Here is a 27,013-nt window from a genome sequence, read left to right on the forward strand (position 1 = left end):
TTTTCCCCGAGTATAATCTCGGCCAGACGCATATTCCGCGGCAGGACTTTATAATCGTGTCGGGGCCGGGCTCGTGTCCGGGCAAAGGGACGGACGTTTCTCCTTTCTCCGGCTCTGGAAATTCCTTGATTTCTTTCCTGCCGCTCGGAAACCGACGCGACGCTGAAACCGCGCCGCGCCGCACCCCTCCGCGCCGTGCCGCACCCGCGCGGTATCCGCACCGCACGAGACTTGATGTTCCGCGGGGTAATCGCGGTCCGCGACGTCAAAGCGACGCGAACACTGGCTTTTTATCGCGGAGACGGGAATCCATTTCGCGTCTCTTGTTTCGCAATTACGACGATCCGAGCGTTTCCCTCCCCCGGCCTCGCCCCGTTTCTCCCGTTTCACCCGCTTCTGCCGCGCGCACCGCGGCGCGGAGCGGCCGCCTTCGTTCGCTGCCGTGCGAGTGATAAACGGTTGCGGGCCTTCGCGAAAGATTGCTCGATACCCAACGGATTGATATTGTTGTCCGAGTGCTCGCGGGCTCGGTAATCGATGCATTAACGGCGCCCGTCGACCGTTTATCTCGGCGAATCCCCAACGGTGCATTATCCAGCGACGACGATCACGCCGCGGAAACCAACCGCCATCGGCGGTGTTAATCCGGTTTCTCAGGAATTTTACTTCCGGCAATTTGACGGACATTATTCGCCACTTGGGATCCTCGTTTCCGCCTCGATTCTTCCGACATTTTGTTCTCGTCTTCTCAACGAGACGTCGAGCTTTTCCACAGATCCTTCGGTATTCTATTTTATCCGGAATCCATGATTTCGCGCGGATTCCGATTTAATCATTCGAAAAATCTATTCTTCGATTAAAAGACCATTTTTTTTTCGTTCAAACATCGATTCTTTCGGTTGAAAGTTACGGTGTTATTTCAAACTTGTGGTTGGAATTTAAAAAAAAATATCGACGCGGTTGCAACGTTTATTAATAATAATAAAAGATGTTATTCGACCAGTCGGATCGACCGAAGAATGTATTAACCGTCGCGAGACCCTCGGGGACCCGCAAGGGTTGAAAAATCAAGCTCGCCGTGACGATAAATTCTGCGGTCTATCGAACCTCCTTGCCTAAAGACATCTGGTGCCGCGAGAAAAATGATTTTCCGTATTTCTCATCCGGTTTCACGGCCGGAAAGGATCGATCTTCCGCCGCAACAGTTACTTCCGCCCGCCTCGATCCGTTCTTTCTTTCTCCGGTCGCGAAAACAACGCGAAACGAGCCCTGCCCGGCGCGAGGGTACTGCGGGGGTGAGAGGGGTGTCGAGGGTGGATCGGATCGCCGCGTAAACGAAGGTATCCACGGGAGCGTTTCGTAGCGCGAATTTATCGAGCTCGACTAAGCTGGAATTGCGCGAACCCGGAGAACACGATACGGTTACGCCACGGATCGGGAACTATCCCGGCCCGATCCGATCCGATTCGGTCCGGTCCGGTCCGATCCGTTCCGTTCCGATCGTGGTCTTGCTTCTCTCTCCGGTCCGCTCTTCCTCGACCGGTCGTTCCGCGCGGAAGCGCAAATACGAGGGAAAAGGTTCGATCCGGAGAGCCGGTCCCTCGATAATTCCGCTCCTTCCGCTCGGTCCGACTCGCGCGGCTCGCTCTCCCGTAACGGAATCGTCGCAGATTTCTGACGAACGCAGTCCCGGGAATTAAAGGCGCCCCGTGCTCGTCTTCCGACGGAACTTGCCGAGGATTACTATTCCGTATTCCGACGGTCCGTCCAGACCCGGTTTATTAACACTTGGCCCGGATCAAGACCGATATTTAGCTTCCGCCTCGGCCGGATTACCATCGCCGTGATCCGCCTCGCGAGCAATCGATCCGCCGGACGATTTGCGGAGCGAATCCACCGGGAAAAACTCGGCTGACAATTTATCAGCGTTCCGTTTTCCCCGTCCGTCGAATTAGGGTGTACGTAATTGTTGCCGAGACGTATGCGAAGATCAGCGTTTGATAAGTAATGGGTCGAACGGTTAATGGAATTTTAGATTCGAAATCCGACGTGGTTCTGCTCGGGGCATTAGGTTTTGTAAGTAGCTCGGTGGCTAACGATTACCATGATTTTTTCATTTTGTCTTCCGTTTTGGTACGGCTGGGCCGAAAGAATGTAATTGTAGGTATTACTCGGGCACAATGGAGGCCGAGCACAATGGCCGGCGGAATGTTTGATTCGGAAGGGAAACGTGAAAATTTTCCGCGGCCAAAGAAACGCGAGTCTGGGCTGCTTAAACCACCCCCCCCCCCCTCCGGATACTTTTCGGTAATAATGTACACCCGCGAGCATAATAAACGGGGTTACAGAGTCTCCGGGTACGTCGGGAAACTGTTCCCTTGAAATATTCAATCGTACGTGACCGACTTCGGCATAGTAAATCTGAAGAGCTGTCGGGCAAGAGAACTTGAGACGTTCGTACTTTTCTTTTTTTAAGAAACCGGCCGTCGGACAAAGAACGCGGATTTTACGTCGTTTCGAGTACGGGGATGTTCGATTCGAAGGGCTCGACGGAGTCCTTCTTCGAGCAATAAAACAGCGAAACAATCGATTCTTCTCGATGCGTTTCATTTCATTGAATTAACATTGAAAAGTCAAGCGCGACAAGTCGTCGGCGTTAACATCAGTGTTAAAATTGTAGATGTTTTGAGATTACCGAATATGTTTTCACGGCAAAGCGCTTGTAAATGGAAACCGTGGTTTAACACGTTCCGTGCCGAGCTTTTTTTACTCGAATCTTCACACTTTGATATTTTACTAAAACTTGATGTATTACGTGCAATTATTAATTCTCGTACACATAACAACGTAACAAAAACTTATCAACGCCCATTCTTGCGGTGGAAATTGATTCTTCGGTTCTAAATTTCTTGTAAACAATTTGTTCAGTTCACTAAGTAAACATGCAAGCGTGTACCATCGATGGTACACGTGGCACGGAACGTGTTAAACAGAAAGGAATAGGCAACTGTTTCCGAATCTTTATTTATTTTTATTTATTATATAAATATGCTTTAGTACAATCCAAATAGGACTTAGATTTTATACGTTGGATCAGGTGTTTTTAAATGCAGTTTCTAGAGTATTGAATTCAATCCTTGTCTCGCTATACGAAAAGAAAAAGAACTCTGTTATTATGCTTCTTTGATCAATATTCTTGTTTACGTGATGGTCTCCATGTCTTTTTCTTCGATAAAAGAGAAGTTGATTAATTCAACTTCAACGTTAGAGAAGCAGTGCTTAGTCAACAATTAACACGTTCCGTGCCACGTGTACCATCGATGGTACACGCTTGCATGTTTACTTAGTGAACTGAACAAATTGTTTACAAGAAATTTAGAACCGAAGAATCAATTTCCACCGCAAGAATGGGCGTTGATAAGTTTTTGTTACGTTGTTATGTGTACGAGAATTAATAATATTGCACGTAATACATCAAGTTTTAGTAAAATATCAAAGTGTGAAGATTCGAGTAAAAAATGCTCGGCACGGAACGTGTTAAAGATTACAATTAAAGAAACAAATAGCTAACGTATTATTTGAACGGTCTGCATCGTTTATTCAGAAACTCGTGTGCAAGAAATCGGATCTGATACCACAGTGCTTCTAATGACGTCAACGACTGCTTTACAGATAATAATTTCGATGCACACGGCTGAAGTATACACGCAGAACCCCAATGTTTTCTTCGCCGCGCGAAGAACAAACGAAGAGGCCGTCGACGTCAGTAGTGTTATGGTCGCAAATTCGCGGCAAACATTCTCCCCCGACGTGACGTCTTAACTAGGTGAAGAAGAATTATCGGGATCCAGTCTGTTCCGGTCGACCGTGAGCAGAGGGTGCGCGCAAGTAACAAAGAATTCGCGAGTACGAAATAAGATCGGTTAGGCGACTTTCCTTCGGGCCGTTTCTGTTGCGTCGACGATCGAACGTCCATTATCGAAAGCGCGCGTCTTAATATTTCTGCTCGTTGACTCGATCTTCGATCGCGACAGATGGGACAGCCCAAGGGAAGTCTGCGAGGCTGCAGCCTAATCGTAAGTATTATTATCCAGGGATGACCGACTGACTGATGCGTTCTCGTATCGGACCGAACATGTTCTCTCGAGTGTGATTGGTGATATTCTCTGGTCGGAGATTGATGACGCCCGGTGCTCGAATGACTGATGGCGTTCTCAATGGGAACCGCGGTGCTCTAAATATTAACATTTTCTCGAAGATGGATTTATATTCCGTAGACCGGAGATCGTTTCGTTGTAAGATCGTACCCCGCCGACACGGTTTTCCGGGTAGATCTCTCTCTCTCTCTCTCTCTCTCTTTCTCGTAGAAAACATGCTCCTACCACGTAATTATTGGAACCGGTAATTTTCTTGTCCACCGATGTTCAGGATCTTCGGCGCAACATTTAGGAAACACAGAGCACGCTTTTCACCTAATTTAAAACTCTTGATCGATAGCAAAATCTTCGGAAATTACGCGGAAAATATTCAACGGCTTCGGCTTATGAAGTTTCCAGGGTAATAAAGGGTAGCTCTTTCCACCTCCCCCCTCTCGGTAATTTGCGCAGTTACGGCGTCCATGTATCCAGGTCCCATGGCTTCCATTCGTCTTGCGGAGGAAATTTTTGCAGCTGTTCTGCTGCCCCGGTGCTGCGAATGATAAATTCGTTTCTCCGCTTAGACTGTGTTTTAATACGAACGTCGCGCGCAATAGAGAATCTTCCGAATGCAGATCCCATTGAATTACCAAACGATTCAGCCCCGCCAATTTAAGAAACCATCGTAGACACACTTCGTTCTCCGTAAAAAAAAAAGAAAGCGATCTTTCCAGCGTACCGTTATACATATTATAGAAAATCGATTTCTCCTGCGCTCCGTTATTTCAACGGAGATATTACACGAGACGCAATCGCCGCGGCGTCGATCACCTTCTGCGTTCAAATGCTCGGTTCTCTTTTTTTTCCTTCTCGTCAATTTGTCCTCGGACAATTTCGCTTCTTCCCTCCCATAGAAAATCGATGCCTCCGGCGTGTTCTACCAGACTGTGTTTCAATGCGATATCACGCGACGTAATCGCTGCCACGTCGATCACCCTCCGCGACCAAATTCTCAGCTTTCTCCTCGGCCAATTTGTCCTCTTGGACGATCTCCCAACGAGCGCAACGGCTCTGTGTACACAACATTGTCAGGGGGGGGGGGACTGCACTCGGCTCTTATCTACCGTTGCTACGTATCGAAGAATACAACCACGCGGGCAGAAAGATTGCAACAAACCCGGTGATATGTACATACGTACATACATATATACATAGGTTCTCCATCAACCGATCTCTTTGATCAAGCTGTGCTCGCGGTTCCGCGAGGCCGCGCGGCGGGTGCCCGCAGGAGGCAAAAGAAGGCTCGGTGAAGAATGGTAAAAACCGAGGACGGAACAGGATCGGGCATAAAGCGCTCAAGGATCGTTCGTCTCTAATCGGTCGAGTGGCGGAAACACGAGCCTCGCGCGTGTCTCGTTTCCAGAACGATTAGGAAACGGTATTTCGTCCGTCGGGTCTGATGGTACGAGGCAAATGGAACGCTCGACTGCGATTACTCGAGCACGAAGATCCAATTGGCCTTGGATCGTGGCGACCGGGAACACCGCCACCCCCGCCTGCTCTTCTCGCCGGAGATATCGGTCGTGGCATATCGAGCGGACCGGCGGCGTGCATCAGCTCGAGATCGATACCGGAGCTATCGCATCGATTCTCTCTCTCTCTCCCGCTCTTTCTCTCTTACTCACTCTCGCTGTCTATCTATCTCTATCTCCCGCTTCTACGCCAGTGTATGTATTCCCACCTGGAAATGGCGGGTAGCTTTCGTATGCCTCGATTCCGACTGTATCGGGCCCGCACGTTCGCGAATTATTACGAGTCACGTAGGGCTGTAGTCGCGCGGAAGCCTCGAGTGCTATTATTACGATGTAATACGGTCGGCCCGGGTTCCTTACACCCCTTTCGAGGGCCACCGAACGGGGAAACACGCTCCGCCCGGAGTCGGTCGAAAAGAAAAGCGAAACAGTCTCGGCTTTCGCTTCTCCCGTTACGGAATCTCGATGGAATTTAGGGGAACGATATATCTAGATGTATGTATGTACATATGTACAGAGTCTCAACTGTACGCACGGTGACCGGAATGCGATTCTAACAGGGCGAAACGATTTTTGTGATCGTTCGCAAGAAACTTGCGATCGTACCAATTCAACGATGTACATATATAGATAAAAATCGGCGTATATTATACGTTTCTCTCGTTATTTAAATCTTCGGCACGTAATCCGGTTCTCCGAGGAGAAACTATTCTTAGCTTTATTCTTAGCTATTCTTAGATTTCAGAATCCTCTTCCGCAGGGGGTTGATTTTATATCGAGTTCCCGATTCGTATTATTCGCTAGCACTTTACTTGGGTATGATCTAATTATGTTATAATTTTGTCACGATTTTATGTATCCTATTTATGTATATTCAGCAGACGCGCGCGCGACGTGTACAGATATATAGGGTGTTCCGCAATTATTTTAACAGCCGAAAATGAGGGGTAGCTGAGGTCATTTGAAGTAACTTTTTCCTTTGCGAATATGCAATCTGCGACTTCGTTTACGAGTCAAATTATTATACGATTATATCGTAGTAGATATAATATAAATAATTGTATTATAATATAATAATAATATATTGTAATACTCGCGTGGAGGGAAATAGAACGAGAGAAGTCGTTTTATTCGACCAGAATCGCGTTTCCGGTGTTCCACGCTTGCGCTAGCCTCGGCAGTGGTTCCTTGGATCAGGCGCTCTATTACGAGGTCCTAACTACTTTATATTGAACTTCGACTAAAATAAACCTCGCGCTGATTGTAATGAACTGTTTAAAGTTGGCTGACCCGTGACGGACCATCGCAATTACTCAAAGTCATCAGAGATCCACCGGAAACGATATCTCTTTCGCATTCTACGGATATCAATCTCCGAGTTTCGCAATTTCGAATTTCGGCGAGTTAATTTCGTTTCTCGTTTACGAACAATGGTTCAACGAAGGTCTGGACAGAAATTGAATATTCTTACGCGCGCGTCCCAGCGAAAACCGTGCGTCGGAGTTACTTTTGCAAGCTCTCGAATAATTTCTCTTTTCATTTCTTGATTCGCACGCGAACGGCCGCGGAGATCCTCCGGCTCGGATAACCCTATCATTTTCTTCGCCCTCCACTGTTTCGCGTTTCTTTGTCCGCGTCGTGTTCCCGCGGACGTTCATTATTTGCCCGCACTCGTCCACAATTGTAATGCGCGAAACCGCAAGAAATATTCATACGATCGTAAAATTGTTAACCGCCACGACACCGGAAACTCGAGGCTCGTAATATCAATCCAACCCCGTCCTAGCACAACGTTTATTAGATCTATTAGCCGGTTTTACTCGCGCCATCCTAATCGTAACCGCTATTATTAACCCCTTGCCGAATGACTTCTTTTACGATGATTGAAACTTTTTTCCCCCCCCCGCTTATAATATCCGCGAATAAAACGAACATTTATATTTCCCGTGCGTCCACGGGTCACCCCGGGATACGACTGCCTGGACAAACCACTCCATCAAATTAAACGAACGATATAATTTCGCCAAATTGTCGTATTTTGAACTCCGGTAACTTCCCCCACGGAACAATGTCGCGATATTCCGCCGGTGCTCGTTGCAACGAGCACGCTGTGTTTCCCTACTTTCGTTGCCATAAAATATTTCGTGTCCACGAGTCACTCTTTGAAAGAATAACAAAGATTTATATAGACTTGCCGCTATTATTTATCGTGACGTATACGTTCGAATTATGAAAATTATATTATTCTCCGCGAACGAGGCTGTGTACTTGGAACGTTTTTGAAAGAATAATTATGGGATCAGTTATGGCAGTCATAATTGCCATACCGTACAGTTTTCACACTATCAAACTATATTTAATAAATTGCCAAAGATTTAATTCAATTTAATTTAATTTAATTTAATTTAATTTAATTCAATTTAATTTAATTTAATTTAATTTAATTTAATTTAATTTAATTTAATTTAATTTAATTTAATTTAATTTAATTTAATTTAATTTAATTCTTTTTTATCTCGAATACGAGTGGAAGAAAAAGGACCAAATTTATCGTTAATATAATTTACGGTATCATAGCGCTTATCTTGCGATTAACTTTGTAATTCGTTTCAACGTTGAGCAACATCAACAATCTTTATAATAAACATTTTCGTATCGCATTTTCGGACGCATCGCGCCGCCATGATCGATCCGCCCTCGCACATTAACTGGAAAAATCGAATTGGAGCAGGCCGTGTGACGCCGCGAAGGGTTAATTGCGCGGATTAGTTTATCGTCGGCAGCCCGGATTCGCTATCGAGACACCGTGTAGCGGGTTGATCGCGCCGTAGAAAATCCAGAGGGGGTGGCCGTGTAGCAAGACGAGTCCTCGAATCCGATTGTGTGTTACCAGGATAGCCGGGAAACACGGAGGCGCAATAAGGGGGCGAATCCTCTGAATAAAACTAAACAGGAAATGAGGCGAACGGCTGTAAGGGAAGAGTTGTCCGCGAGGGCGGGGCGTGGCGGGGATAAGTCGTTGCAACGCGGGACGGGAACCAAGGCCAGAAGCTTTCCGGCGAGCTGCCACCGAGATGTCATCGGGCGTCGAGAATAATGGAAATTATCCAAGCTGGAACGATCCGGTGAACGGGAGAAGAGAGGCTTGTCACGAGGATAGAATTGGAGGCGACTCGAGCGTGGCTCTGCTGGAGGGTTGAAGGGGGTTGCTCGCCGGCTCTATCTCCGTCTCCCGCGTCCCGCGTCCCCCCGCTACGAGCCGCCCTCTGTCTGTTTGGATAAGAAAGGAAACCGACGCGCTTATTAAAGGAGTATCGACCGGCTCGTAAAAGATTATTTTCATCGCGCGCGATGGCCCGGTGTCCCGGTTTCTTGCTCGAACGGAACGACCTCTTGATCCCCCTCGAATCTTCCGCGCGATCTCGCGGAATCGCCTCGATCGCCGAAACCCTTCGCTTCTCTTCTTCCTTTCCGTCCGCAGCGTCGCGGTCGCGCGGCCGTTCTCTCCATAGCGTCGCGCGTCTCCCGCGCGATCGTAACAGTATAGATCGCGGCCTGCCGGAAAAAGGGGATGAGTTTTAGCCGGACTCTTTCGCGAATTTCGCATCCGTTTTGGCATCGCGAGCTAGCTGGCTTAGCCGGCCAACGATCGATAATGTATGCGAGCACCGACGATTCCTCCCTTCTACCCCTTTCCTCCCGCTCTCTCTCTCTCTCTCTCTCTCTCTCTCTCTCTTTCTCTCTTACGTGGCCTCGCGTCCCGCGCGCCGCACGCGAAAAAAGATAAATAAAATATCCTTTACGTAACAACGGCCGAACGCGCCGACAACGGAACCAGGAAACTCGGACACGAATGGTAGACGCGGAGAACCGCGCGGCCGCGATTTCCCATATTCGGCGAGCTTTTCGACCCTCGCGCGGCTGCTCGGATCATCCGCGATCGGGAGTTCGACGTTTAATAATACCCCTTTTTCTCGTTTTTTGTTCCCTAGGATCGATAACTCTATTTACTCGAAAGGGTGTCGCCATGAAAAATGTTTCCCTCGGTTTTCAATTTTTTTTTTTTCACGGGTGTTTGTTCAGTTTTTTACCGACGCGCGTGCCCGCCGCCGCGCGTCCGTCGAAACTTTATTTCTTTTTTTCGGACAAATGCGGGAAACGCGAGTAGCGTAATCCGATTTTTGCGAACGATTTCCAACGCTCAAGACGGCGGATGCGCGTTTGCGATGCGGCGCCTCGAGGGGTTGGTGCTCTTTCAGGAGGCGGTTCTTTGCGGAATTGTTACAAATAGACCGACGATGCATTTGCGAGGGAACTGATTTAGATGCGATTCGAAACGGTGAACGGATTAACCACTTAGCCGCGTCGATCAGGTTTTCAAGAACGATTTTGTACGCGTTTAAACGATTGCCGCGTTCGGTGCAATTTCTCTTCCAGCAAGTTGTTCCAAAATTATTCCAAAACGAGCGAAACTTCTGAATATGTCTCGCGAGCGATTTAACCTAAATCGCGGTAGAAGAGGTATTTTTATTGCAAAATGTAAAAGTGTCGTTTCCTTGTGACGTGTATACGCGTCGTTCGCAGGCTAAGAGGTTAAAGGAAGTTAACCCGTTGCCCTAGAATAACGCGCCGGTTATGGAGGAGATGGTCTGAATATTTCATTCAATTTATTTATTATCAGCTCGATCTGTCTAAATCGAACCTTGCAATCAATTTCCAAGCTGATTGCCTCGTCGATCGTTACGATCGGACTGCGAGTTCTATGCATTTATGACAAAAGCGAGTGTAACTGGAACAGAAGATATTTACGTGTTGTTCTCGAAGAAACGATATCGATTATATTGTTCGTAACTCGTTCTAATTATTCGAGACTTGAATAAATGGATCTGCGTTTCCTGTTTATTGCAATAACGATGCACAACCTTTTTATTTTGTGCATTAAGATCCGCCGGCTGTTACGATACGTTTCTCCAAAGTAGCTATGTATATTGTTTAAATATTTCAATGCCAAACGATATTAGCTTTTAGTGTAAAAGCTCCTTATAAAAAAATTGCTCCTTATAACGAACCTAATCTTGGTGCATAGGTTGATGATTCTACGGAGCTTTCAATGAGATTGCTATGCAGAAAGTGCTCGCTGTAAGCAGACACTCCGGCCGATTTCCTTTAAATGCGGCGCCGAATTTCGATTCTATCGCGGAAAGAGGGAGAGAGAGAAAGAGAGAGAGAGAGAGAGGAAAAGAGAAAAAGAGAAAAAGAGAAAGAGAGAGAGAGAGAGAAAAAGAGAGAGAGAGAGAGAGGCGAGGGGAGCAGGTCTTGGAGGAAAAAATATGACGGCGCCCTTTTCATTTACTTTTGCATAAAGAATCGACTCGGGCGGAATTGATGCGCGCTTTAACGGGCTTACATCATTTTCGCGCGAGCGAGTCAGCTTTCCCGCTGATTTACAGTGGCACGGGAAAGTTTGTCGTTCTGGCAGGCAGCGCGGAAAATCGAAAATTTTCATTTTCGTTGCGCCCGTGTCCGCACCCTCTCCCGCGCTTAGAGCTCGCTAACGGGACGAGCGGTGCTTTTTATTTTCATTTTCCACGGCGGTTTTTATCGTCGAACACTGTTGTTCTAATGGGCCGAGCCCGACAACCGCGAAAAGCGTCGCGACGCAACGCACTTCGGATCAGAAAAAAGAATTCTTCCGGATTTTAGCGAGCCGGCGAGCACAAAGCGTTCCGCCCGGACGCGATTCGGACGATTGTAAAGCGGGGGGAGCAGGGGGGGGGGAGCTTATGAATAAATTCGGACCCGAAATTGCCTCTGAATTCCATTAGTTCTCAAAGTTTCATATCTTCGTCGGGGAAAGCCGCGACCGCGACCGGGCGAGATCGAATTCATTTGAACACTTTACGCTGAATTCGAACGCTTCGTATATTCTTTTCGTGTCTCGTAAAGCGGTCGCAATTAATGAAATATTGTGCCGACTCGGACGGCGAAGTATGTACTCTCTTTGAAGGTTTAAAGCCCGGTTTCACGTTCGAACGCTAATTTCAACTTTTCGACGTCGCGTCGCCGCGATCGAGCCGCGCGCAATCGAGACAAGGCTTGTTGTTTTCGAGCGTCGTTCGAATTGGAAACTCCGAAAGAAAGAATTATTTTTGTCGTTCCTTTCCGTAATGTCGAAGAAACGATCGGGCTCTCTGCGATTGTTTTAATACCGTTGCCTTCGAAGCGACGATATTTTCCGAGACAGACGAGATTTTGCGACACCGGTTTTTGACGACGCACTTCCGTCGAGGCTGTCGGATCGTGTTTCGATCCGTCGGTCTTATTATTATATCTCGTCGCGGTTATGCAAGTCGGTGGATCGTTGCTCAAAATAGAAATTTTCCGCGTCGCTTGCAACGACGACTGCAGCGAGCCACCTTCAAATTTCTTGCTCGCTGTAATTATTACAACGCTGGATTTGCGGATCAGTAAAAGCAATCGTTCGATATTAATTTATAAAAGTTGCAATAAGAGATTTATTCCGACGTAAATGAACAAATCAGCGACACGTGATTTTCACGGGTTCCGTGTTATACGTTAAGTTTCCCGATTAACTCTTTGCACTCGATGCCAAATTAACGCAAAATTTAAAATAGTTTTTTTCACCCGCGATGTTCCCATTTTGTGATTCATGGAACAGTCGCGCTTTTAACAATTCATTTATCAATTAATAAAATTATTTTGAAACGTGACACAATAATTTTTAACGCCGCCTTGGAGCCGCCATTCGACTGCAAAGGGTTCAGTTTTGACTATTTTCATTTCTCCAGCAATCCACGAGTCAATCAAGAAAATGACTATTTTTGGTCATCCGGTACGATGATCTGGTAGCAAGCTGAAACTAACGCATCGACGTGCTCTAATTCTCTTATCTTCCTTCCTATTGTAGCGACACGTTCTCGTTTTCCTACAAAATTCGCACGCTCGTGTACCAGTTTCGGTGGGCCTCCATCGATCAATCCGGCGCGTTTGCAAATATCAATACATTTAACCGAAACTTTAGGGAAACTTGCGCCGATCCGCGCTCCGCGGAGTGCTCGCAGCAATATTTTATAAAAAATTTGGCTGTCACGGTTCACAGAGTGCCGTGTAACACCGTCCGCTCTGTGACTCAGTCAATCTGCAATCGGACAATCGGTAACATGGGGAGTAGCCGATGGTCGTCAAGAGAACAAAGCCGACGATTGGTCCGCGCTCTCGCGGAAAGGGGGGCCAATTAAAATTGATGGTTAAATCCGAGAGGGCGAAAAAGAGAGAGAAAGAGAAGAAATAGCGAGAGAGAGAGAGAGAGAGAGAGTGGAGCACAGACCGGCAAAGGGCCGCGTCCCGCCTCAAAGTAAAACTCGGCTGTCGAAACCGCGTGGATCCGCGCGCGTATGAATTTACCATGGTCCGCGGGAAACAACGACGATACCGTAGCGAGGAGACGATTAGGGTCGGGCCGCCGTATCCGAGTCTCTTTGTGAGCCGGGAAAAACTCGGACGTCCGCGAAAAGGGGGAAAGTCGAAGCGTGAGCGCGGGGTTCGGCTCGGTTAGGAGAGTTTTATTCCGCGGCGGTGTTCCCGCCGGCGCGCCGGTCGATCGTTACCAGAGAGCCCGTTGCATCGACGATCGATCCTCGTCGACGATCGAGACGAGGAGATGGGGCAGGACGGACGGGAAAGTTGCTGGTTTTTAACGCTTTGATCGGGATATTTTTAATCAACGGGTATACCGGTCGGCCCGCTGTGACGCGACGCGACGCGACGCATCCCGGCGCGGAGCGTGGCAGAACGGCGCAGAGCAGAGCGGAGCAGAGCGGAGCGGAGCAGAGCGGAGCGGAGCGGCCGGCCCACTCGACAGATCAAAGGAAACCGGCCCGGGTCCGCCGTTTCCACGTTTTCGAGTGGCGAGCCTCTGTGGACAGGTGCACCGAGGGAATCCGCGATAAAGGTTACTTTCAAACAAGCGCGGACCGCCGGGACGCGCGCGATCCCTGCGGAAATCCGCGACGGATCGCGGCTCATTAAACCGAGATCCCATCGCATTGTCGGCGACCGGCACAACCATTTCCGCTCTGTTTCCGATCAAGCAGCTCGACCTCTCGATTTTCGCCCGCGATCCCTCGCTCGCCGGATCGATTTCATAAAGGCAACGCGCCTTTTATCAGGGATAAACCCGGCTCTCCCACCCTCCTACCCTCCCCTTCTCTCTCTCTCTCTCTCTCTCTCAGTTTCTCTCGCTCTCGCGATTGCACGAAACCGGAGCTTCCCCTCTGCCTTTGCCGGCCGACGAATGCGTTTGGAAACAGAGATTGCTCGAATAGTTTCGAGATGTTGAGGGACCGCCGTGTCCGCATTCCAGGACCCCGGGCCTTCCGTGACCGGGTTGCGTTTAGAATTCCACCGTGCCCCGCCTACGTGACGGACGATCATCCCAGTCGCCCACCGTCTTCGAAACGGCCGGGCGAAACGCCCCCTTCCACGATAATACGTAATCACCTCCGATCCGATTTTCTGCGGCCTCTGATTCGACTAATTGCTTCGGGCGCCGCGCTCGTTATCCCGCGAAATGGCGGCCCGCACGTCGACCGACGTCCGCTCAGTTTCAGTCGGTTTCATTCGGTTCTCCAGGAACTTTTCGGGAGAATTCGGATACTTTTATTTCGAATTCTGCTGGTCGCCGTTTCCTGGCGGAACGCTTGCGATCCGAGCAGATCGAGAGTGTTAGACGCCGATTTTTCCATCGTCTGACCAATCTTTTTCGCCTGATTTTTGCATCGTCCAGTGGCATTCGATCGCCTGAATTGTGATTATCTTAACACTTTTTATTTTTACGGTCAGTTTTCGTTTACAGTCAATTTCCTCGCGGAATTACGAGTCATTTCGTCGGCGGTTTACTTTCATTAGATCATTGTTCTAGTAGAATTGTTATAAATCGCGTTATAATAAGATGACTGCGATCATATTTGCAACACATATTTGCAACACGTTCGAAAAGTTAATATTTATCAATAGCAGACTGCATGAGAACCCTTTCACATCCGAAATATACTGATCAAATTCAGTTTGTTCGAATATACATATTAGAATGAAAATGATTGTTCAAAATTGGTGAAAAATTAGTGCGACCGACGCGGCGCTCAACGTGTTACACTGTACACGGCGAATCCGTTTGCTAGACTCAAAGGGGTTGTGCTCTCTTTAATTTAGAATCACTAACGATCACTTTACGTTCAAGGTTAACTAAACTCTTGCCCAGGTAGCTGATCACTGTCGCTCAACATTCCAGGAAACGAAGCTCATCTCGAAATTAGCAACAGCGAGCAAATGCTCGTCGAAACGTCGCGAACTCGATGAAAGAGTTAATAAACAGATGATTATGTCGAACTTCTAAATGATTGCATCGACGTACGCGCATTGCACCACGAATCGCTCTTTCAAAATTGCGCGCGTAGCCGTCGTAATCCAATTAGGTGTTAAACGCAGCGATCATTTCCAACATTATATCATCATCGTTTTACGTTTGATTCGATGCTCGGGGTTGATTCGATGCCAGCGACGCAGACTTTACGCGTTCGCGAGGAAAACGACGAACAGCGAAATGGGGGTAAAATTCTCTTTTGGTCAACAGAGGAAGATATTTCAGCGATACGAAAGAAGATTATTTCAATAATGCGAATTATTTACGCGCATTACGCCGGGCCGATTCTCGGTCGAACGAATTACGTACTCTCGGGCCGCGCGGTACATTCGCGCAAGCAGATTAAACCGGCCGAGGGGGTGCGGCGTCGACGGAGGGGCGGGGGTGGTTGAAACTGGCGCAGACTGCGGATTTTTGAGGGCAAGAGCCGCGGCCGGCGATTTTCGTCTGCGGTCGCCTTAACCTGGAAGAACGCGATAGATTCCGGTGGACGAGCAATTCCGGTCGGATTACAAGCCACCCCCGGAGGAATTCTCGGGATGCCGATACGCCTGGGTTATTGTTTCCGTGGTGGTTCGCGTCGCGACGGATTAACGAGTCGGTAGAGCAAGCGGCCGAGAGTCCGATATACCTCGGCAGAGTGAGTATCGGGCTTTCTCCGTGGATTAGGCTGCTCGTCGTCGCTCGAGTTTTCGCAGCGGGCTTCCCGCGATTAACTCCGTACCCCCCTATATGTCGGTTATTCGGTCGGCTTCGAAACAAAGAGGGAGACCCCCATCCGAGGCTTGAACCGGAGTCCCCGCGAGTGGCAATTTCGCGAAAGAAAACCGACGAGGCACCGCGGCGAGGGTGCCGGGCCCCCTCGGCGTCTGGTCGACGATTGCGTTCCAACCCCCTGCTCGAGCGCGATTCGGTTTTTATAGCCCGGTCTCCGATAGAGATACCGGGGGATATTTATCGACGTACTTATTTCGACGAGCCTCGGGCCAACCCCAACCCCCGGATAATCGTCGGAAGAGGCTGCGAGCCGAGCCGAGCCGAGCCGCACCGCCCACGAGGCTTCTCCGCGCGCTCGCGAGCGAACGCTGCTAATCCGAAAGGCACACGGACTGACATAAATCAAACCCCGGATCCAGGGGATGCAACCCCCCTGGCCGACGATCATCGGCAATCCAATCCATCCCTCGGTGCCGAATTCTCCTAACCTGATTGTTTTTACTCATCCCATCGCGGTGTTTCTCAACCGTCCACGTCTATGGGCCCGCCGATTTGCCGCGATGGGGACAATCTTTCAATTTTCGGATACACGAGCCTTGGGGGTGGGAACGTTTGCGGGTGCTGCAGCGGCTTTGTAATCGAGAGGCTCCCCCGAGGTTTTATTCGCCGAGCATTCTCTTCGTCTCGAGCATTTTTTTGGGGGAACGTTTTCTTCACTTGGCATATTCTTCACTGAGCGTTTTCCTTGGCGAGCAGTTTTTTCAATGAGCATCTCGTCGACTGGGCATTTTTTTTACCGGACGTTCTGTTTACCGAACATTTTCTTCGCCAGGCATTTCTGTTTTTAGTGAATATTTTCTTCGGTGGGAATTTTGTTCACTGTGCTTTTTCTTCACTGAACATATATTTTACTGAACATTTTTATCGAGCACTTCGTTACTCACCTTCTGACACTAAACTCACCTTGACGGTCATTTTGACAGGTTTCACATATTTTAGTATAAAATTGTGTCGACGTTCCAGAGACTCTTTCGCAGGAAACGATCGAATAGATTTCTTTTTATTCAAGCATACATTTTCCTAAAATTGTCGAGATGGTCTAAATAAGCGAAGCCTTGACATTCGTATAAACCACCCCTCGGCAATCGCTTTCAATACTCGGCAAGTTTGGTAAGTATGGTAAGTTTGATCAATTTGCCAACCAACTAAACATTTTAATTTATGCCCAGGTGACGATAATTTCATCTCCTGTCTACCCCGTCTAATGAACACCGCCATGGAGCAGCTTCGAGAACGATCTTCAAGCTAAGGGGTGGTCCATAGAGGAGCACAGGTGGCTCCGGCAGGGGTCGTAAAGGTATGTTTTTTAAAGGCTCGCCTACGCACGGCGATCTGGCTGCTTTTAACGAGTCCCTTCGCCTTTTAGCGAGGCGGCATCGAGTTTACGGGAATCCGTTCACCATGGAACAGCTGGAGAATGAAGAGGATGATGAAGGGAGGGCGAGGATGGAGGCCAGCGGGCGTCTTCCGTGGGTGTATTCGCGGCTGGCCCATCGGCGCCGAACTGAATCAGCATTCCGTAAGCACTAAATACCGCTAATATCGCGCATGTGCCTCGTACACCTTGATGGATGAGAATTCGGCTGTGTGCCCTCCGCCCTCTCGCGTCCCTCCCGCGTTTATCCGACCCGAACCCGTCGCCGCGCCGCTTAGTCACCACCGGCCGCGGCTACGCGTGGAAATTGCGTAACCAAGCGAGCTGGAAAACGACGGAGAGACAAAGAGAGACACAGAGAGACAAAGGGAGACGACGAGAGACAGAGAGACAAAGAGGGAGAGCCGATTCGCGATCAAGCCCCGCGACCGTCCGCCTGCCGTAATAGCGGCCGCGCGCGCGTTTAATTGATTTGCGACAGTAGCGGGACAGCCTCGGTTTTATAATGCGACCGATCCGCTAAGGGCGCGTTCACGGACCGCAGCCTGCGCTGGATGCGCCGAATTGCACTGATCGGCGCGCAATGCAACGAAACATCTATTTTCTTGGACATCGTCGTCGGGAAAAATCGAAGAAAGTAAAGACAGAAAGATGCACTTTACATTCACATTACATCCAAATGCATCTAAATCGAAAGTTTCGGTCTTTTCGTTTTCCAGTTGCATCACTTTCAATAATTATTGCCCAAATCCTATCAGCTTATTGGTTCTCAATGTTTTATTGATTTTTGGGCATCTTATTAACAAAGATTTCCTATAAAAAAACAATCTCACTTCGTTTCAATTTCATCGTTTAACAGCTGTATAAAATCAAAACTGTCTAAGGGATGAAATACTGAAATTCTTTCCTTCAGCGGCAAGGTTTTAAAAAACCGAAAAATTATCTGCTGATAACTGCGATAGATAAAGTAAAACTATCGCATGTTTATAACGTATATAGGTATATGTATATGTGCAATATGTGTCTATTAGATAGAGTCTTATTAATCGCAGCTATCGGCAGCTAATTTTTCTACCTCTCGATTCTATTTCTCTTCTTTCATTTCTTTGCGTGTTCTCTTCTGGATCGCTCGTTCAACCCCTCGCCGCATCATTTTCTTCGTAGTTCCAACGATCGGAAGTTTTTCGATTTCAATCATTTCTAAGAAGAAGAAAGACAATTTTTATTCATTGTATGTCTACGTTTACTCGAATGTACCGATTGTATCAATGACAAGAAATTCGAATATTTTATTCGGACTGAAGAGAACGGAATAACAGCATTCGTAATTAACAGGTTATTACTAGAAATCTCCGTCACGTGTCAGACACGTGAAAGTATGGCAACGGTTTAAGATACCGCGAAGCTATACGGCACGAAATGTCGACGCCCAAAATATATAATAATGTTCACGAAAATAGGTGTTTCGTTCCACTGTGCGGCGCGCACTCGCCGCGACCAGTTTTCCACGGTGTTGTCCATCATCTACTCGCTCGCCTCGAGAACCGCTGTCCGAAACAGCGCGGCCATCGCGTTTCAACGCTAAACAATGTTCGCTCGCAATCGCGGACGCTGCAGCTCTTTGCGCCGTGCACGCTCTCTCTCTCTCTCTCACTCTCTCTCTCTTTCGCTCTCTGGCTCTCTCGCTCGCCGGTTGCCAATTTAGGCCCGCTGCCACGCCGGAGTGCGCCAGGAGCTGCATTCGTCGAACTCGTTCCTCCGCTACGGGGTTTAGGGCCGCCGCGTTGTTCCGCTCTGCGAGAATGCAGTTTTCGAGGAGGGTTCTGGACCCCGTTACGGTTGCCACGCCCACTTAAGTAGAGATCTCGGCGAGATCGATTCTTGGGTCTCCAGGTGATCCACGTTTGGGTCTCCAGGTGATCCACGTTTCTGTCTCAATCGGCTCGCGTACGCAGCAGGTGCCAGACTCTCCGGATCTTCGTGATAGGAGTTAAATGGACGCGGTGCATCCTTTTTGCAATCGTCTCGGCGAGACGATGGCGGTGGATTAAGTCGACCGTGTCGTATTTAAATGGATTCAGCATTCGTGTTATGTACAGTTGAGACTAACTAATCTGAAGGTTTAGATCTCTTTTCAATATCTTGACGCCAAAACGTTCTATTCAAAAATTTCATACCAGTTCTGTTTTGAAGGATGTGTATGTCTAAGTAATATAATAATTAGATAATAGAACTTTCGGATGCCAGAATATTGTGAACATAAATGCTCGGCCTAGAGTTGAGAACATTTTATTCGACTAACGAAGAAAATTTTATATATATTCGAAGAATTTATTTGATACATTATTCAATTAAAATTTGATTCGAAGAGTTTATTCGATATATTATTGGAGTGAAATTTCATTCGAAGAGTTTATTCGATATATGATTCGAATAATATTTTATTCGAAGAGTTTATCCAATATATTTTATTGGAATAAAATTTGATTCGAAGAATTTATTCGATATACCATTCGATAAAAATGTTATTCGAAGAATACATTCGAAACGCTGTTCGAATAAAATTTTACTCGAGTAACAGCCAACTCCGGCTGATACTTGGCGAGGCATCGTAACTCTCGATCCGCTCACTCCTAGATTCTCCGTTCGGACAGCGTCCGGTAGAGAACATTTCTTCAGACTTTGTACAATCGATGCGGAACTTGGCGGAAGAACAACAATTTATTCCAGGGAGTAGCGAGTTGCGAGACGCGGAGGGTTAACACGAGAGAGGGAGGGAGGGAGGGAGGGAGAGGGTGGTTATAGTTCGCACCGATAGTTTTGGTCGGCGGCACCGGCGCATCGGAGGGTCGAAGAGCGTGTCGGGGCGAGCGTAGCCGCGAAGGGTTCGCGACCCCGTCCCGACTTCCGGCTCGCTTTTGTCCCTTTGATGTCCAAAGAGCACCGGCCCGGGCACGGTCTAAGACGCGTCTAGGCCGCATGTTTTCCGGCGGCCGGCTCGTTGTGCTGGTCTAATTCGAAACTACATATTTAATCCTGGGCAAACTGCCGCGGAGGTTGCCCGGGTAACCGGCGACACAAAGAACTCGCTAGCCGCGAGGGATTCGACGGCTCGTCGCGCGGCTCCGAGCGGAGCCGAGCGGAGCCAAGCGGAGACCGAGAGCGGGGCGGTTCTAGCGGGGCCGGAAGAGGTTCTCTCGAGCGACTACGAGGGTGGATATAGCGAAACGCCGATGACAACTGCGGCAAGGAATCCGAGGACGAAAAGGCTAGGCTGTTCGCTGTTTCCATGCAAATTATTAATTTCAACCGAAGCCCGGATTTCAGCCCTCCAAATTGTTTCTGCACAGTAGAAATGATAATATTTCACGTGTTAGTTTTTACGTGGAACGAAGCGCCTGGAAAAATTAATTAATGGAAAAGGAACGACGAGATATTCGTTTCACTTGTTATTCGATTCAATTTGATTATAATGACATGATAACAGTGACGGTAAAATATAACTTTAATAACAAAGATAATAAATTAATGTTTGCATCGATAAATATAAGGAGAATTATGCTCGGAAATAAAAGGAAGAAACGGGAATTGTTCGTCTCACAGTAATCGGTTCCGCTATCTTATATGATAGAACAGTTTCACTGGATTTACAACCCTTTTCTTAGATTTTCTTAAAAAATAACTGTTGCATCAGAATCGATTAGTGATGTTAACAGTTTCTATCGGAAATTCGGCTATTAAATAAAACACCGTTTTAATAATAATATATACGGTTATTAACCAGTTAGCTGTGTTGCAACCCTCTGAAATGTTATCCTATTTAAAATGTTTGCAATAACAGCGACAATTGCAACAACAATTGCGCGACAATAATTATGTATATTTTTGTATTTGATCGTTTTATTACGGTTTGGCCGCCAAATATTCGAAACATCTTCAGTTTTCACTAAAATTGCAAATTAAACAGCAAGCTTTTACGGATCATACTCGTGTCGTAACGCGAAATAATTGCCGAATTCCTCGCGACGAGTATGCTCTTGAAAAACAGCTAACTGCGGTTATATGAGACACTAAAGGACGGTATTACCTATCGGATAAATCCAAGAATTTCGTTCGAGGCTTGCCGATAAGTCGCAGAACGCGTCGACCTCGACGAGGATCGCGTGGTTCCAAGTGGCACACGGTCGTCTCCGGTCGTGGAGAAGCGCGATAGAGTGCGAGAGAGAGAGAGAGAGAGAGAGCGAAAGAGTCGCCGCCACCCTTGTTGCAGGTCTTGAACGAGAACGACCCTCGGTTCCTCCCCTATTACCCTGGCCGTCGCGCGCGAGATACGCGGCCCCCGATGTCTGGCCTGTTCTCCGCCCCGGCAGCCTCGATCCGAGTGCCGGAGATCCGGCTGGAAGCAGCCGCGACCGAGCCGGATGGTTAGGCTCGTTCTACGCGCGGATATTAACGGCCGGCGAGCGCGGAACTTCGCGTCGTTCCCACCACCCCAGCCGTGAAAAACGACGCGTCCGCCGATAACACGCCCCGCAACCGACACCCCGGCATCGTATTTTCATAAACCTCGCGCGCCCCGCGCGAGCCGCGCTGAGCCAAGCCGAGTCGGCCCGCGATACATTTATCCGCGTTATTAGACTTCTTTCTTTTTAATTAGCGAGCGGAAAGTAACTTCCACGGACGGCCCCCGATATTCCGCGAACTTCGAACTCGCTCCGCGCGAGATTAGGCTGCGTCCGCGCCTAAGAACACCGGATTTTCGCTGCTGTACCATGCACGATGCTTGTAACGATTAACAAAAGCTCTCCGTGCAGCAATTTTTCAGGAAGATATTTCTTTCAGATTTATTTATAGTATTTTTGTTGTTCCTATTGTGACAGCGATTTATTTGATTTTACCGCAGGGCGAGGATTAATTCTTGGCGGTCGTGTAACAGGTCACACTCGGCGTTGATTTTTGCATTCTAATGCACTTTAATGCGAATCGAAAGCTCAACAATTCTTGCAATATCAGGGTAATTAAATCGATGAAATCGAAACTGGAAATTTTTGAAAATAGGGGGATGCAATTTTAACCCTTCTGCACCTCGTCGAGCGTCCTAGTAAAATTTCGTTTCGTTAGAACGTATTACAATAGAAAGGTATTCTGGAGACTGGTTTTACTTTGAAAAACAGTTTTAACCACGTTTTCAATCTGTCAGAATTTAGTAGCTCCTGCGATACAGCTTTGAGAGCCGGATGGCGTTATCTATGTAACGCGAAACCACCCCGATCAGCTTGTAGCATCGGGTACGAACCAATTCGTACAAAAGCGAAGCGGCACTCGAATCAGCGCCGCAGCGGCGAACGTTGCTATCCCATTTCCGGCAACGAAATCGTTCTGTATATTTATTAAAAGAGAAAATTGAACGACGCTGCGTCGTCAGTGGGCAAATCGGGGACGACGCGGAGGGGGGGGGGGGGTAACGCTCGCCGCAATTAGACATAAATTCAAAATGCTCGCACGTCGTAAATCCTTTCCTCGCGCGTTTTCCTCGCGCGTTTTCCTCGACGCTGATTCGAATGGCGTCACCTGCTCGGAGACACGCGATACAGGCGAACGAGCGATTGTCAGGTTGTCGCAGGGGGTAGTTTCGGTCGGCCCAGTGGGACGGGCTCGCTCGCATGAAGAGAACGCGATCGCCGAGCAGCGCCGCTCGAGCGTTCCATTTCTCGTTAAAAATGTGTCGCGAGCCCCGGCCAGCCCGTAAAATCGGCCGCAACGATGAACTTTAACGATCGCTTAAGCTGCAGAGCGCCGATAAGGATCGACCTGCCGCGGGGGCGGTCGGGAAACGACGATGCGAGCCGGCTCGATGGCCGAGGCAGAAAAAAAAACCGTCGAGCCGACGAGCAGTGACCCGGCCAAGCGGCTTTCCGTGGACAAAATTCAATTTCTTCGATTTTTCTTCGATTTTTCTTCGAGTTTTCTTCGATTTCATACACTGAAACAGTTTGTTTCGCTGTAAACTGCGAAAAATCTGTAATCATAAAAGCCAGAGTCAAATCGAACGTTTCACAAAGTCGTCGTTCGACTGCGGATTCGTTCTGCAAAATAAAAATTCTCCACGTTGATTGTAAACAAATTAAATCGGATGAGAACGATCCGGCAACGAAATATTTCCGACAAAAGTTGCGTGGCCGATATTCGATTTTCTACAAGTTAGAATATTAAAATCTTGCAAAGAAACGTTTCTTTTATATGTACTTTTTAGATATAAACGAGTCTGATACACGTACACGTTGTTCGAACGTTCTATTATCTCATTGTTGTGTTATTTAGAAAAATGTTACAAACTAGTAGAGAACTTGGAGGAGATTTCGGGATAACAAAATGTTTTTGGAATCTGTATACCAGAAAAATAAACCTTCGGATACACGAGAGCCTCTGCCGTGCATATTTTCGACTCGATAAACACTCTGGCTGGTGACGAGAGAGACGAACTCGACGAGCGTACTTGAACCTCGAACCTTGAAACAGCGCTGAAATAATTTTGGTCGCATCAAGCGAAATCCCGTGCCGCGTTCGACGGCAAAGGGGCGCGTGACGCTCGCGATTTTCCCGTCGGTTCTCGTCGACGTGTTCTCGAACGAGAGAAAACAACGGGCCGCGTCCCCGGTTGTTGGCCGGCGTTGCTTGTCGTTCGAACGGGGCACCGGACGACGGACAAAGTGACCGCGGGTCACGCACGCTAATCCACCGCGCCGGCTTAATAACCGTTCTCTCCCGCTAATCCGCGATTTATTTCAATTTCTAGCGATCGTTATCGTCGCCGCCCGGGAAAAGAACCGCCGCGCCGCGGCGACCATTGCTCCGCGGCTCTCTGTTCCGCGAATTTGAGAACCGCTCGCGAGATCGTTCCGGCCACGAAAAACTTTGAATGGTAGGCTCGCTGCCGGAAGCCAGACCAGGCCCTGACGCCGCCTCGAGGAAAAAACAGGGACGCCGAAGTTCCGCGGCTCCGCGATAATGACCGCCATATTTCTCCGAGAATCGGGCAAGCAAAACGCCCACCGCTTTGTTCGCGAGCCCTTCGTTTCTCCGGGAAACCCTCTCTTTCTCTCTCTCTCGCTCTCTCTCTCTCTCTCATTCTCTCTAGCTCTCTTTAGCTCTCTCTCGGTCTCTCTCGAGTACTCGGTTTCCGCGTCTACTCGGCGCCGAACCGGTCCCCGTGATTTACCGATCTCCGCTACTTTCGGCTGATGCGTAACTCTGCAACGCGTCACTTCCACCCCATCTTCTCGCAGAACTGTTGACACCAATCGCCACAGATTCTTTGCGCGGAATTTCACCGTCTCGGTCTCCCATTCTTCAGGGCGAAGTGACCTCGTAGGGATCACTCGTCGTCGGATCGTACACGGCGAGCCGTTTGCTCGGTTTCTTTTCGAAATTGTTGCAGAGAAAAAATCAGTTTAATATCCTTCGAAGTTATTTTATAATCATAGCTTCGGTTTTGCTTTGCCGAATGGGGTACAACTCGTATTAAAAATACGAGAAAATGGAAACAGCATCCGAAAGAAATATCCTTCTTTTGTAATAATAAAACAGCCTCGCGTGCAGTAATCGATACGAAAATATTCTATAAAATACGCGAAATTGAAATAGATCGTGTGTGCGCGCAACAGATATATAATATCATCCTTTTTACGATAATAAAATAGCTTGGCATGCGAAGAAATTATTAATTAACATGAAAATATGATATGAAATATGCAACATCGGAATGCACCGTGCGCAATCGAAAGAAATAATTTCCTTTTATAATGAAACCACCAGCTTCGCGTGCAAAGGGCCCGATCGGTATAAAATTTTCACGTGAAATCTACGAAAATTGAAATAACGCGTGTGTGTACACTCGAATGAAACACGATTCCTCTCTTAATTAACCCATTGCCGTACTTTTACGTGGCTCGTGACGGGGATTTCCAGTAACAAGCTATCCGCTGCGAATGTTTACCGTTCATTGAATGTTCGACCGCGTCATTATTTAAACATTGTTTAAGAAAGCGTAGACATATGATAAATATAAATTCTAATTTTTCTCCGAAGAAACAATTTAAATCGAAAAAGCCGCAATCGTTTCAACCGCGATGAAAATCAAGCAGTTCCTTGATAAAACAACGAATCATCGAATAATGCCCTAATCGAATCTCGCAGCCGCTCTCGCAGCCGTTCTCGCAGCATTCGTCCGAGCAACGGAGAAAATTCGCAGGCAGATCTCTCGGCTCGCTCGATCGCGGGGTTGTTTCCGTCGACGGAAAAAATCCGTTTCGAAGCACCGACGCGGCGCGGCGTTTCTCGAAGGGTTGCGAGGACGAGAAAGGGAAGGATCGTTCCGGTTCCTTGGCTCTTCGGGGAAAGAAGATCTCGTTTCGCGGCTCAGGGCCACTGCCAGGGACACGCGGACCGTGTAGCCTGTGGAAACGAGGAAAACGGGGTGGCGCGAGGGTGGAGGGCGCGCGCGTTGCGGGCTGCTCGCGGCCTGTACCGCGCCCGGAGCGAGGCACACGGGGTCAGGGGGTGGGAACAGGAAAGACCGTCTAATCCGAGGGTATCACCGGGGCCAGCTATTCCGAGTCAGCTTCCGTGGCAAGTAATAACGCCGGTGTAACGGCATCGCTATCGTTGTTCCGGGGCTGAGTTATGGGGCTCCATGGTGCTGCGGTGTACCTACCCCGTACGTGTCATCGAGCCATCCTCCTAATTATGTGAAACGAACCACGCCGTTGCGTCACGGGCCGCGCTAATGGGAAACGATAATTTATAGAGAGACCGCCCGGTTATTTTCTTCCCGCTTCTTCTTCGAGCCGCGAAAAGCCGTCGCCGACGCCGGCTCGCGAACCTTTTCCACCCCTGCGAACACTCGCGACAACAGACGCGAGTTCGACTCGGCCGGACGCGTTGTCAACCGTGCCCGGATTCTTTGTGTTCCGCGGAACTTGTATTTTACGGTGGTCCGCTGACATTTTTCTTCGCTTTCGTGCGCTCGTCCTCTCTTGACACCCCTAAAAAATATGCGTCGCGTTTAGAAACATGCTCGAATACTTTTAGTACTCGATGCTCGTTTAGTTGTTACAAATTGTTCCGAGGAATTGTTATAAATCGTTATAAATTCGTCGTAATATCTGACGAGTTATAATCGTTGATCGGATTACTTTTTTCATCCCTTTGCACTCGAGCGGCGACTCTGAGGCGCCACCAATAATTGCTGTACCATTTTTGCAAGTAATTTTTACACGACTAAATTGGTTTACATTTAAAGAACTGTAGTTTAGTACTGTAGTTGTCGATATGCTCAATTTCATATGCATAAATTGCAATAAATCATGTAAAATCGAAATACCGCAGATCAGAAAACATATCTTGCAATTAAAATAGCTTCGACTGCAAAGGGTTATATCATAAATTCGTTGCAACAACTGACGAGTTCTAACCGTCGTTAATCGTTGATCATCGATCAGATTATTCTACGATCTTGTTTTTCGCCGGGGGTTGCACGTGTGCACACAAATCGCGATCTAATTACGACAGTAAAAATAAAAGAGGAAAAAGAAAATAGCAGCAGAACGCTCTCGTCGAACAACGATGGACAGCATCGATCGGCATAAATAGAAGCGCGACGAACGATCGTCCGAGAGAAGCTGCGCAAGAATTCTCGGCGAGAAACGGGCGGCAAAGATCGATGTTCGATCGCGTCGGACGGCCGGGAACG

The 27,013-nt window shown here is 48.1% G+C and overlaps 1 protein-coding gene across 1 annotated transcript in view; it reads left to right on the forward strand.

Annotated features, from left to right (window-relative positions):
- Positions 1-17,257: 17,257 nt before the first annotated feature.
- LOC117227202 (uncharacterized) overlaps positions 17,258-27,013 on the forward strand; it is a 36,583-nt gene continuing 26,827 nt past the window's right edge. Inside the window, exon 1 of the mRNA XM_076518452.1 lies at positions 17,258-17,406. Coding sequence (XP_076374567.1) covers positions 17,305-17,406 — 102 coding nt within the window. The 5' untranslated portion in view covers positions 17,258-17,304. The remainder of the gene's footprint in view (positions 17,407-27,013) is intronic.

Source organism: Megalopta genalis, chromosome 2, assembly GCF_051020955.1.
Source record: "Megalopta genalis isolate 19385.01 chromosome 2, iyMegGena1_principal, whole genome shotgun sequence".
Classification (NCBI taxonomy): domain Eukaryota; kingdom Metazoa; phylum Arthropoda; class Insecta; order Hymenoptera; family Halictidae; genus Megalopta; species Megalopta genalis.